General features: G+C 32.4%; 1 protein-coding gene and 1 pseudogene across 1 annotated transcript; one reads left to right on the top strand and one right to left on the bottom strand.

Annotated features, from left to right (window-relative positions):
• Positions 1-2,823: 2,823 nt before the first annotated feature.
• LOC138893571 (uncharacterized) lies at positions 2,824-7,851 on the bottom strand (annotated as a pseudogene).
• Positions 7,852-10,147: 2,296 nt separating this feature from the next.
• On the top strand, positions 10,148-13,289 carry LOC104094251 (eukaryotic initiation factor 4A-9-like). The gene is made up of 6 exons (XM_070178199.1): positions 10,148-10,323; positions 10,875-10,981; positions 11,431-11,669; positions 12,505-12,696; positions 12,881-12,930; positions 13,052-13,289. The coding sequence occupies exons 1-6, from the start codon at positions 10,256-10,258 to the stop codon at positions 13,287-13,289; spliced, it is 894 nt and encodes a 297-aa protein (XP_070034300.1). The 5' UTR covers positions 10,148-10,255.
• The last annotated feature ends 1,339 nt before the right edge of the window (positions 13,290-14,628 follow it).

The raw sequence follows: 14,628 nt of genomic DNA, 5'->3' as shown, positions 1-14,628 counted from the left end.
ATACTATATATACATAGTATACTAGATATATATAGTAAATATACATGTATATATAGTATATCTTAAGCTATACATATAGTATAATATAGTATAGTATATATATATATATATATATATATATATATATAAGCTTATATTTATACTATACTATAGTATACCATTTAACAAGATCAAGTGTCGGGCGGTAATCCGCCATGACTTCTCAATTAAATTAAAACAGAAATTACCGTTTTACCGGGAACTGGCTTCGTTTCGCACCTTCTTCGACACTACAACGGTCGTAAAGGTCTCCACCAGTTAAAGATTTCTATTTTAACGTATTTGAGAATTCTTAATCAAGCTAATTCAGTACCCTTATATTTAAAGACCGGCGGTAATCCGCACAATCAGTAAGGATAAGAATAGAAATATACTTGAATTTTATATATAGTTTAATGACTGTATGGGAGGTTAAAAACCTTTACTCAAGCAAGGGGCTTGTCGTGATATAATACATACTTTTATTGAGCCCATGTGTCTAGCAGTTCTAACCGTGAAAGAAGATGCCCTTTTAACTCATTTATCGGGCTGAGGTTCACGGCTGGCTAGACGAAGCCACTAAGGCAAAGCCAATAAGAGCAGTGTTATATCAGACTGTACCAACCATCTTGACACCAAGTCAAAACTCTATATATAAAACTCATTTATATTTTAATAGATGATGTCGCTTTCATGGTGTATATAAAAGAGAAGTTAGATACCCAACATAGATATGAAGTCTCTTAGCCGGACATTGTCGCGGCCAGAGAGGAGAGACTAGAAGAAAAACTAATTAAGAAAGACAGAAGTATGTACCTTGTGGCCAAGAAGCAAGGCCCTGAAGATGAAGAACTGAAAACTTTTATTTACTTGTTCTTCTATTACAATCTACAAACTTGAAACTTCAAAAACTAACTTAAAAACTTAGAGAGAGAGAGAGTCTAGAGAGATAGGGCCTCGAGCTTCCTCCTTCTGAAAGAATGAATGAATTCTATTTATAGAAAAAGAAAAGGAATCTATGAACAGTAAAAGTGGGTCCCAGTGGGTCCCTGTAACAGTGTTTCTACTGTTGAAACAGTGTATTTACTGTTGATGAACAGTGTATCTACTGTTTGAGTGGGTCCGGCGGCTTCACTGTGCTGTGGGTCCGGCGGCTTTACTGTTGAGAGGGGTTCAGCTGTTTCACTGTGCTGGTTTCTTTTCCGCCTTTTTCAATTTGCGGATGAATTCTTCTGTATCTCTTAAATCTTCTTCAGATAGTATCTTTTCTGCTTCAATGGGCTGAGAATCTTCAGCAATATCATCGTTGCTTGTTTCACTTTGCATTGACGTATCTGACTTTTCATATTGATTAATGGAAGACAGTAAATTCCTTTTAACCTCTTCCAAGTAACTGTTAATCATCTCTGTTTTATCTCCTTCCTGAAAGGAGATTCTTCTGGCAATATGCCTCATTGAATTGTCATCAATTACCTCTTTTTGAGGTTTACTGGAATATTCTTGGATCTTTATCTCAATTGTGTCCAAGAGCTCTTGACCATATAAGGTTTTTGTTTTGGGATCCTTCTTCATTAGTTTGTCCCAAAAATTATTGTAAAATGTCCTATATAGACAGGGAACTTGTTCTTCAGTGAATCCGACTTCCGGATTCCATTTGTGTATCCATGGGATAGAGAATTCCAGAAAGAAATATATTTGATTAATTTTTTCTGGGTAGCAGATATGGTCTGCGTGATATAGATCATTAATAAAAGGAGAAATCTTTACACATTCTTTGTATAACATAAGAAATGGATCTGGTAAAATCTTTATTGTTGGCCCGTGGTATGACCACCAGTTTAGAAACCAATTAGGAATAGTTGTTGCAAATATCTTTGCACATACTTTTATAAACCAAGTATGTTTATGTTTGTCATTGTTGTAATATAATGCTTTATCAAAAGCTTGGATATAATCCCAATAAGTAAAATTCATTTTTACTTTGTTAAGGCTTATCTGCCTTTCTTTCATTGTGGATATACCCCATTCTTCAGCAGATATAATCTGTTTAATTATGATTTTCGAGAAATTATAAACGTTCTCGTCTGTACTATATCCAGAAAAGTGCTGAAAATCTGCACTTCCCGTACTAATTAGTATTGTTTCATAGTAAGAACGGGTTTTGTATGACTCACCCGGGTAATATAACCCATTTATCAAATATCTTTGGAATATCTTCCATGATTCTTCCTTTCTCTGAATGTCAGAGTTTTCTAAGAGAAATATAATTTCTCTTTTTGGCACCTTTTCGTATGACTTGATATCATCATTGTCATCTCTAGCAATAGAAGCAAAGGTATCACTTTGCTTAACAGAAGTTTCTTTCTGTTTTTGAGCAGTTAAATATGCCTGCAAATGTGCGTATAACGGACTATCTTCAGGAATATCTTCCAGGTGGACGGACGGTCCAATAGATGATTCTTCTCTGAGAGATATCCTCTCATTGACTAAACTCCTTCTTCCCATTTGTATAACTGGGGAGTTTGATGAGGATCCGTATGACGATCCTGAAGGTGATGACCTTCCTTTGGACTGTGGGGATGATCTTCCCCAACCTCTACCTCTTCCCCTACCCCAGGGGGATTCCATCCTGTAAATATTCACGAGATAAGAAATCTGGCAGAGAATTATCAATTCCCTTTTTATATTGTATTTCAAAATCAAAAGGGGCTAATTGAGCCTGCCATCTTGCAAATATCATTTTTGAGGCATCATGTTTAAAATCTTTATTAAACATATATTTAACAGACTGTGCATCAGTTTTAATCAAGAATTTTTGATTGTATAAATCGTCCTGAAATTTTAAAACACATTTTACTATGGTTAACATTTCGTGTGCCACAGTAGCGTATTTTCTCTGGGCTTCAGACCATTTGCCAGAGTAAAATCTAATCAGATATTCATGTTTGTCATTGGGATTTATCTGTTTTAAAATCCCTCCGTATCCAATATTGGATGCATCAGTTTCTATAATCTTTTGCCATGCAGGATTAGCTAAGGTTAAGCAAGGTAAAGATTTAACATGTTACTTAGTAGTTTTTACTAATGCAGTGTGACTATCAGTCCAAGGATTTTTATAATTCTTTTTTAGCCTTTCATATAAGGGGGCTAAATCACGTGACAGATCTTTGTAAAAAGGTGAAATATAATTTAAGCTTCCCAGAAATCTCTGTAATTGAGTTCTATCAGTAATAACATCGGGAAACTTAGAAGCGAATTCAATCGATCGTTGAATAGGAGTAATCTTTCCTTGACTAATATAATGTCCTAGGAATCGAATATTAGTTTGAAATAAACTCATTTTTTGTTTTGAGATTACCAAACCATTTTGTATAACAATTCTTTTGAAAATATCTAAATGCTTAATATGCATTTCGAGTGTTTTAGAAAATACTAAAATGTCATCGATATATACAATGACGAAGTCTAGATAAGGGTTGAAAATATCATTCATAATTTTTTGAAATTCTGAAGGGGCATTTTTTAAACCAAACGGCATAACATTCCATTCATATTGCCCAAATGGGACATTAAAAGCAGTTCTATAAGTGTGCTCTTTAAATATTTGAATATGCCAATATCCAGATTTTAAATCAAATTTTGAAAATATATTGGCATCATATAATCTAGATAATAAATCTCTTTTGTTAGGAATGGGATACCTAACCCATTTTAAATATTTATTCAAAGGCTTATAATTTATGACTAATCTAGGAATACCTCGTTCCTTTTCAGCAGCGTTATTAACATAGAAAGTTGTACATGACCAAGGAGATTTCGAGGGTTTTATCAAACCCTTTGATAGCAAACTATCAATCTCTTTCTTGCAAAATTCTACCAATTCTGCATTCATCTGACAGGGTCGAGATTTAGTAGGAATATCATCCTAGGTGAAATTATCTTCATATGGAAGAGTGACAATGTGCTTTTTTCGATTCCAAAAAGTACTAGGATGCTCAGCACAAATATCAATAGCAATCTGCTCGGAAATTAATTTGATTTTTTCCTGTACTTTAGTAGAATTTAAAGTATCAAATATATTCATACTAAATAATTCTAATTGCAGAGAATCAACATGTTTTTGCTTCATATTGATTAAAGCATTAATATCTCTAGTTACTGGATCTGTAACGAAAGTATAACTAATTTCTTTATCCTTATAAGTAGCAGTAAAACCTTTTGAGTCTATGCTAGTAAAAGGATAAACAGCATTGATAAACGGTGTTCCAAGTATGATTGGAGGGTATAACTGATTCTTTACTAAGAAGAAGAAGTGAGGAATACATACTTTATTTTGACAAATACCCGTATTTGGAAGTTTATACTTTATATCTAAAGCATGTCCGGATGCAGATCTAACCATATGAGTAGTTTTTTGAAAATATTTCGTAGGTACTAAACCTTCTTGAATGCAGCTAACATCTGCTCCACTATCAATCATGGCAATGTTTGTAATTGAAAAGCTATTATCAATGAGAATAGTACACTTAATATACCATTTATGAGCAGTAATAATTTGCATCATTCCTAAAAATATATCATGTTTAGGATTAAAACTAATAGGTTTTTCTTCAATATCATTTTCAAAAATACCTTTGTTTTTATCATTAGATTTCTCAGCTGGAGAATTGGCTTTCTCAATCTGAGTAATCCTATGATCACAAATCATTTGATTTTGTTTAAGAGATTTGATCTCTTGTTTTAAGTTTTCAACTTCAATTTTTAAATCATTAAAAGAAGAATCTCTTGCTGGGGTTGCATTTTTTAATAAACGGTTATTAACCTCTAGTAAAGAATAAGGCGGGGAATATTCAAATTCTTTTTCAAAAGGTTTTTCAATACCTGATTTTGAATTAGAACTTGAACTAGCAGCCAAATTAATAATTTTTTCACGGAGTTTATCATCAGTAACTTCCTTTAAAAGTTCTATCACATTATCAGATGTAATAGTTTTCATGTTTAGATCTTCAAATTATGATTGTAATTTATAAAATTCATCATCACAAGTACATGTATCACCTTTACAAGCTGTACAAGTATTATCAATATTTTTATCACTATCAGATAAATCAAGCAAGTCAATTTCAATTTCGGAATCTGATTCAGAATAATAATCGGATTCTGATCCAGAAGTGTATAACAAACCATAAACCTTATCACGAAGTTCTTCGTCTAGTCCTAAGGTTTTCAGCTTTTGAAGCTTACAATTCGGGGCTATATGGCCAAATTTACCACACTTATAACACTTAATGTCAGCAAGATCTCGCTTAGATCTATTTTTGGTAAATCTAGTAGACTTGCGATGTGCTTTCTTGTCTTCTCGTTCTTCTTTGGATCTATATCTAGATCTCTTTTTCCTATAAGGACTGTCTTGGTTGGGGTATCTATGATACTTATGTTTCTTCTTCCTATGAGTAGAAGTCTCGGGTAAACCGAACTGGGTGCAAAAGTCCCCTAACTGGTTTCTTTCCTTAAGCTTATCCATCTTAAGCTGTCTAGACAATCTTAATTCATTGCACAGGTTTAACCCTTCTTGTGTGCAAATTCCTATTAATTTACCATAGGTATAGTCTGCGTAAGGAATTTCTCCATAACTACCTCTTAAAACCTTTCTAACTCTTTCGGCAAATAAAGAGGGAATGCCATCTATGAACTTAGCTTTCCAATGTTCAAACTTATTTTCAGGTAGTTCCATCACTCTACTCATAAAGGTGTCTTTATACCACCTAAACTCACTTAAAGTCTTACATCTAAGGCTATTAAGGAGGGTACGGGCAGTCTCATTTTGGTTGGTAAATCTACCATTGAAGTGTTCTAATATAGTAAGAATAAGAGTGTAAACAGCATCTTCTCTATTTGCTACTAGAGGCATGCCTAAGTTATCAATTCCATCCTCAGTGGCTTTGGCATTAATAACCATTGCCCTTTCGTCAATAGATAAATAATTGTCCCACCAGCCGCGAAGTTGGCCAGTAAAACCTGCAACAATCATCCTGCAAATATTCCTATCTGTATTCTTCACACTTTTACAGATAGTTGCATACATAAGCATTCTATGCACAAGAATAGTTAACTGCCTATCAGTTAATCCATCAAGATTCCATTCATAGATTTCGGAACCACTGTAAGACGTATTAGTCTGATTCCAATCACGTTCCTCTATTAAAACATCTTGAGGAGTAGGACGATTGTAATAATAAGTCTGCATTCTAGGTTTATCAGCATATCTGCTATCTACAAACTTACTATTCTTTTTGGGGTAACTTCTGAGTTTATTAAATTCTGACAAAACATCTTTTTTATAATCGAATGTAGAATCTAATTTGCCAGCAAAATCATTTGATAAATCAATGGGTTTGATATTCAAACCGGATAACTTTTTATCAAGAAGTTCTTCTAAGTCACCAAAAGATTTAAATTTAAAATCCTGAATATCAGGGGGTCTTTGAATATGAGTAGCAACAATTTGAGGTTCTGATTTGCTTCCTGAAAAAGAGGCAATATCAGTCAAAGTCTTTTTAGTACTCATATCTTTTATTAAGATTGTTAAATCATCAAGTTTTTTATTAAGAAAACTAATATTTTCACCCAAAACTTTAACATATAAACTCAAATAATTATTTTGAGAAATTAATTTATTAATTTCTGCGATGCTGACTGCAGCAACATCTTCATCAATAAATTTTTGAAATGCATTAAAAGTAATACCTGTATTATTAGGTAAAACAAAAGGTGATTGAGGAGGGTAAATGGCTTTAGTAGTATTGCCACTCCTGTCTTTATAAGATCTTTCCAAAACTTTTATAAAAAGTGGTAAATATGTGGTTATAAACCAAGGAACAAAATACATAATTTGATTATGTAAAGCACAAGTTTCATAGAATTCTTGAGAAATATTGTTTAAATGTTCTTTACTATAAGTATCAAAAAACCAAGTTTTAAACTGGTTCCATTTATCAGTGAAAAATTCTTTTTGAATATAACCTCTAGCTTGTGACCCTCGACTAAAATCAATTTGGTGTGGAATCATTAAGTATCATTGGGGTCAAAGTCCATTTCGGACGCAGAAGGAATATCCTTATCAGAAATATTATCACTATCTTGAACAATATTTGTTTTGGGGTTAATCTTAACCCTTTCAACAGGTTTATCACCTACTTTGGTAGAAATTGTGTGTAAGGATGCAGCACGATTTCTAGCTGGTCCATAGACTGGTTCAACAGGAGAAATATGTTGAATATCAGGCATCAGTCTACGATTGGTAAAGGAATGTCTATTATAATCCGAACTAATAGTAGGTAACAGTCTATTATTTGAAAATGACTGCCTACTATAAGTAGAACTATTAGTGGAACTTTTATCATCAAACTGAATACAAATCCTACCATCTGGATTTTGAGTAATATGAGAATACTCAGTATTACTGACAGCATCAGTTATCTGACTTGGGGATATAACTGAATCCAAAGTCCATGTAGTTGGAAAATTAATTTCCTCCCACTTAATAGGTCTCCTCGTGGTGACCTTAGACTTTGCAAAATTCGTTTCTACTAGAATAGTCTGATCAGATGTATCATATAATTTACATTTGGGGTTTAACGTAGAAAGTAATTTAAAATAAATTCTATATGATAAACATATAAGTTCAGAACCAGGCGCATAATTATAACCATGCGTTTTTATATTTAATGTTAAAGCATCTAATATATTAACATCAGATAGAGATAATTGCAGATTGGGTTGGGTATTAAAATATACTGGGCCATAGGCGACAGTAGATTCAATAGAACCCATCAGAGACTGTCTGAAATTTAAATTTCTGGCATCTCTGAGAGCAGCCAAAAATGTCTCTGGTAACCCTTTAAGGGTCAATGGTTTAAAAGCAATTTGAACCATACCAATATGCAAATAATTATACTGGTGTTTATAAACATCTACATCATGCTTGTTTAATAAGCGAATAGTCTGTTCAGACGAATTCAAAGCTAAAGACTGCTCAGTTGTTTTAACACGTTGTTTAGAAGAGAGTTTATCAAACCATCCATAATCATAGATTGTTTTTATAGGGATTTTAGGAATAGTCCATTTATTTAACAAATCAAGATTTTGAGGTATATCTACCTCTTCCAATTTAGTATTTTTCATACTAGTTTCTCCTAAATCCATATTTCAGAAACATATCTATGTTGAATATTTCATTTCTATCTTATATATACCATGAAAGTATCTAGGCTCTGATACCATTTAACAGGATCAAGTGTCGGGCGGTAATCCGCCATGACTTCTCAATTAAATTAAAACAGAAATCACCGTTTTACCGGGAACTGGCTTCGTTTCGCACCTTCTTCGACACTACAACGGTCGTAAAGGTCTCCACCAGTTAAAGATTTCTATTTTAACGTATTTGAGAATTCTTAATCAAGCTAATTCAGTACCCTTATATTTAAAGACTGGCGGTAATCCGCACAATCAGTAAGGATAAGAATAGAAATATACTTGAATTTTATATATAGTTTAATGACTGTATGGGAGGTTAAAAACCTTTACTCAAGCAAGGGGCCTGTCGTGATATAATACATACTTTTATTGAGCCCATGTGTGTAGCAGTTCTAATTCAAAATCATACTATATATATACATAGTATACTAGATATACTAGATATATATAATAGATATACATGTATATATAGTATATCTTAAACTATACATATTGTATAATATAGTATAGTATACATATATATATATATATATATATATATATAAGCTTATATTTATACTATACTATAGTCTATACTATATATACATCTCATAAGATATATAAACTATATTCGATATACTATATATACATCTTAAGATATACTATATATACTATACTATATATATACATATTAAGATCTACTATACTATATATACATATTAAGATATACTATATATACATCTTAAAATATACTATATATACATAGTATACTAGATATACTAGATATACTAGATATATATATAATAGATATATATAAAAGCTTATATTTTTACTATACTATAGTATATACTATATATACATCTAATAAGATATATAAACTATATTCGATATACTATATATACATCTTAAGATATACTATATATACTATACTACATATATATCTTAAAATATACTATATATACATAGTATACTAGATATATATAATAGATATACATGTATATATAGTATATCTTAAGATGTACATATAGTATAATATAGTATAGTATACACACACATATATATAAGCTTATATTTATACTATACTATATATACATCTCATAAGATATATAAACTATATTAGATATACTATATATACATATTAAGATATATATATATATACTATACTATATATACATCTTAAGATATACTATATATACTATACTACATATACATCTTAAGATATACTATATATACATAGTATACTAGATATATATAGTAGATATATATTAAGATATACTATATATATATATATAGCTTATATATCTTAAGATATATATATATATTAAGATCTACTATACTATACTATATATATATAGTATATCTTAAGATGTATATATAGTATATTTTAAGATGTATACTATGTGTGTATATATATATATATATATATATATATATATATATTTTAAGATGTATATATAGTATATAAATCGAATATAGCTTATATATCTTTATTACTATTTTTTTCTTTAACTTCTATAAAAAAAACAAATTTAAATAGAAAGTTTATGTTGGGCCCGGGACCGGCCCACTAAACCCAAGCCCGTTAGTTCATGGTCCCGGTCCCGGGCCGGTTACAGCAATAAGCCCGCGAGGCCCAGAACCGTTTAGGACCGGACCGTATAGGACCGGCCCACTTAGAACCGGCCCATTTAGGGCCGGGGCCGGCCCACTTGCCACCCCTAGTTTGGACGAACGTTTCCTTTTAGGACCGAGAAATAAAACCAACTTTACACAGTTGGAAATAAAATTCTAATTAATATTGGAAGGATAATAAGGAAATCTTAATTAGTGTTTCTTGGGCACTAATCTTTCCTTCCTTTAGCCGCCTAATAGTAAGGATTTCGCAGGCCACTTAACCACCTCTCCTCTCTATAAATAGTTATTTTTCTCATTATTTGAGATCTTATTGTTGAATAATAATTAATATATTGTTGAGAAATCGTTACAACTTTGCTTTCCATTCATGCCAAGTGCAGTTACAGAAGGGTCACAGTTTGATGCTCGCCAATTCGATGCAAAAATCACTGAATTGTAAGAATAATTGCCTCTATAATTACTTTGTTGCTTTTCAGTTATGATTTTCTTAGAACATGATCCCAAATAAGTTACATTGGACTATATGAATTCTCGCTTTTTCGTTTAAGCTCAACTCATGTCAAACAATATACCCTGTATATATATTCTTACAAGTAGGGTCTGGAGAGGGTAGTGTGTACCCTTATCCCTGCGTTGTAAAGAAAAGTTGTTTCCGATCACAGGCGGTATTTTTTGCTTTCAACCAAAATTTGCTTTGTATATAGGTACCACTATTAATATATCAATATTTTTTTTAAATATATACATGTATTCGTGGAAATTTTGCCGAACTTTTCGGGTGTTAGTGACCCTTCACTTGATAACATAGGTCCGTCCTTGTTTCCGATGGATTCTCGGTTCAGGAAAAGCACATCAACTCATGTCATCATAGCAAATAATAACAATTAATGATAATATTAGAAGTTGTTTAACAAGATTAAACTAGAATTTTTTGTTTTGGCTATACGTAGCGCGGATATTAAATTTTCTTGGTTTTGTGACTTCAGGCTTTCAGGTGATGGGCAAGAGTTCTTTACGTCGTGCGATGAGGTCTATGATAGTTTTGATGACATGGGATTGAAGGAGAATCTTCTGAGAGGAATTTATGCATATGGTTGGTTGCAAATCTTTTCTACTATATATATTGTTGTGCTTGACTAATGTATATACACATTACTCTATAGGTATTGTTAGTAATGGAGCCAGGAATTTGAGTAACGAAATTCAAAATTAGTGTCATGCTTAAGATATGAACAAATATTTCAAATAGGCAAAAACGATTTTTTTTATTATATATAAATTTTTGAATCCCTTTACACGAAGGGAAAATTCTAGTAAAGTGACAAAAGGGGTTTCAAAAGCTGCATCATATCATAGATTCAAATTCTGGATGTGATTGTCTAGTATTTTTGAATCCCTTTGTATAAGTTCTTGGTTTTGCCACTGAATTCAATAGTTTATATATATTACCCTATTTGCATCGAGTAACTTTCCGACAAGTTTGAACTTTTTAAATTCCCTTGTTCAAATTCCTGACTCTGCCACTGATTTCGATATGTATAGGTTTTGAGAAACCCTCTGCAATCCAGCAAAGAGGAATTGTACCCTTTTGCAAAGGTCTTGATGTGATACAACAGGCTCAGTCTGGAACAGGGAAGACTGCTACTTTTTGTTCTGGAGTTCTTAACCAACTTGACTATAAACTGTTGGAATGTCAAGCTTTGGTTTTGGCTCCTACGCGCGAGCTTGCACAACAAATTGAGAAGGTGATGCGAGCACTCGGAGACTATATTGATGTGAAGGCACTGTTGAGGTTTTATTTTTTTAAGATGTAATATTCTTAAAATGAGGGTGAATGGAAAATGGAGGGAAAATGAAATTTTGAGTAAAATTTTAAGTTTCCCCCTCTTAACAATGAAATATTGTCTCATATTGGAAGTGGAAGACATTTTTGGTGGGTATATATATAATTACTCTTCTTGTAGCTCTTAAAGAGTTAAGAAGAAAGCAAGCCTCGTGCCGTCGTCGTCGCTCGGGTCGGCTACGGCTTCGGCTTCGGATTTGGTCAAATGATCAATTGATTGATCAATCCGTGTATTGATAATCTGGCAGCCGGATAATGGTCTTCCCACCATGAAGTGCTTGCTCCACAAATATGTAATGCTTGCTACACCATGAAGGGTGGACATTTGGTCTTGCACTCCTTCTTGGCTGCTATATATATGAGCAGCAAATGGTAAAGAAAGAAACCAAAAACTCAACATACAATTCGCTCAACAAATTGGCTATACTTTGCACTCCTTCCTCTCAGAACTTCCATACGTTTTTCTGAGTATATACTCCTTCGTTCTGCATTGTTTTTAACTTCAAACAAAGCAACTGTAAGTGTGATTTGCTACCGAACTTTGTGTTCGCTGAAACACTGGGGTTTGAAGTACCGCTACACCAGTGTGTTATTCGTTCTATCCTGGGAGGAAATAATCCATTACCTTGGGTACTAGGAGGGGATTAAATTCCTTAAGGAAACACTGTGAATTCAGTGGGCTCGAATTTATAACTGTTTCATTACGTTAATTTATATTTTGCAGAATTAGAATTATTATTTACAAATATAGCAATATTGACGGGGAATAACAGGCACATGCTTGTGTGGGAGGAACCAGTGTCCGCGAGGACCAACTCGTCCTTTCAAACGGAGTTCATGTCGTTGTTGGGACGCCTGGCCGTGTATTTGACATGTTGAGAAGACAATCGCTCCGCCCTGATTACATAAAGATGTTTGTATTGGATGAGGCTGATAAAATGCTTTCAAGAGGCTTCAAAGATCAGGTCTGTTTTCTTTTTTCGTGAGTTATCTGTGACAGCCACCTGTTGTGTCCCTTGCTTCGGTTTTCATATTGCTTTGTTGTTTTGCCGTTGTCACTGTGCTTGTCTTTATTATTTTCAACATGGTTTCTTCACTATTATTTTCTCTTTCAACTTTTTCAAACATGTTGAGATATGCTTTCTTTAGCCGAGGGTATATCAGAAACAATATCTTTACCTCCTCGAGGTAGGGGTAAGGTATGTGAGCACACATGTCCTGTTTGTCCATGTTACAATATATCTATGCACACACAAGCAGGGGTGGAGCTTAGTGTATTATGCGCGAGTTTCGTTCTGGTTCTTCTCGTGTTCTTATCAGCACAGATCTTTTGGCGCGAGGAATTGATGTTCAACAAGTCTCGCTTGTCATGAATTACGATCTTCCTACTCAGCCTGAGAATTATCTGCATCGTATCGGACGTAGTGGAAGATTTGGTAGAAAGGGTGTGGCCATCAATTTTGTAACAAGGGATGATGAAAAGATGCTGTCTGATATTCAGAAATTTTACAATGTGGTGATTGAGGAGTTACCTGCAACTGTTGCTGATCTCCTGTAAACAAGATTTTTCTTGTTCATTATTTTCTTGCTTTTGTTGTTTTACCCTTTTCTTCTAGTTTGCATTAGAATTGTGTAGTCCATTATTATCTTATATAGTAATGACTTAGCTAGTTTTTTTTTTTTACATCAAGGGTTGTATCTGAAATACATTGTCTCATAGCATTCGTTTAATATTAGTACTCCCTCCGTTCACTTTTACTTGTCACGTTTTGACTTTTCACGTCTCTTAAGAAATAATAAATAAAGTGCATAATTTACCATGATACTCATATTAATTGATGTATATTTTTAATGGTTTTGAGAAAATGATTTGAAATGAGTAATATAATTAATGTTGTGGGTATAACAGGAAAAAAGAAATTGTCTTATCTTGATATGTTAAAAGTGACAATTAAAAGTGAAAATTCATTTTTAAAATAAAAAGTAAAAATGAACGGAGGAAGTATTTTTCATATACATGCTTTAAACAGAACTTCTACTCTGATAGATATGGTTATCAACGAAAGAAGGAGCATTTAGTTCTATGGTATAAGGACTTGGTTCAATGGTACAAGGATAGCCCGGTGAATAAAGCATCTCGCCTTCAAATTATATAATATTGTTCTCTGATAAACTTCTAGTATATTATTGATCCGTTATTATGGAAACAAAAATTTCATTTTTACCCTTGACCCCCGGAAAAGTTCCAAACTTAGTATGACTTTAGATCATAGTTAATCGTTGAGTAATAAATTTGAACCTTTTTTCAAAGAATTTGGACATCCACCCATTATTATTTTTATATTCTATTACGCATAAAATTTTGCATAACTTAATGTCAATATCTTAATACGACCAACTAGGGGTATTCATAAAAATCCGAAAAATCGAACCAGACCAAATCGACTAAAAAAATCGATATTTTTTCGGTTTGGTTTGGTTTTGGTTTTGAATTTTAAAAACCGACCAAATTTAGTTTGGTTTTGATTTAATAAAAAAAATCGAACCAAACAGAATATAGAAGTAGCTATTTAAAATTTATTATTATACCTATGTATGTGTATATTTTTATATAAAGTTTCTAAAATTTTATGTTACATTTCTTTACCTTTACATTCTAGTTTGATTAGTCGCTTTCTTTTGCTAAGTACAAAAATTTATTTCATATAAAAATAATTTATTTTTAATTGAGTTCTAAAATTATTCGTTTAGTTCAATTATCACTAATATATTTTGATAAATGATAGATTTCTCAAAAATCAATTGGTTTGATAGTGTTATGTTGAAAATGTAATCGTCGGAATATGTGTTTCGTAGTGTATATCTTATATTTAAGAAAAAATCGATAAATAACCGAA

Source organism: Nicotiana tomentosiformis, chromosome 6, assembly GCF_000390325.3.
Source record: "Nicotiana tomentosiformis chromosome 6, ASM39032v3, whole genome shotgun sequence".
Classification (NCBI taxonomy): Eukaryota; Viridiplantae; Streptophyta; class Magnoliopsida; order Solanales; family Solanaceae; genus Nicotiana; species Nicotiana tomentosiformis.
The sequence above is the reverse complement of the archived record's forward strand: the minus strand, read 5'-3'. Positions and strand labels throughout refer to the sequence as shown.

Excerpts from the sequence above, each read along its gene's own strand:
- LOC104094251 (XM_070178199.1), top strand. The coding sequence starts at position 10,256 with ATGCCAAGTGCAGTTACAGAAGGGTCACAGTTTGATGCTCGCCAATTC. Across the intron at positions 10,324-10,874 it reads GATGCAAAAATCACTGAATT|GCTTTCAGGTGATGGGCAAG; the intron begins GTAAGAATAATT and ends TTGTGACTTCAG. Across the intron at positions 10,982-11,430 it reads GAGAGGAATTTATGCATATG|GTTTTGAGAAACCCTCTGCA; the intron begins GTTGGTTGCAAA and ends CGATATGTATAG.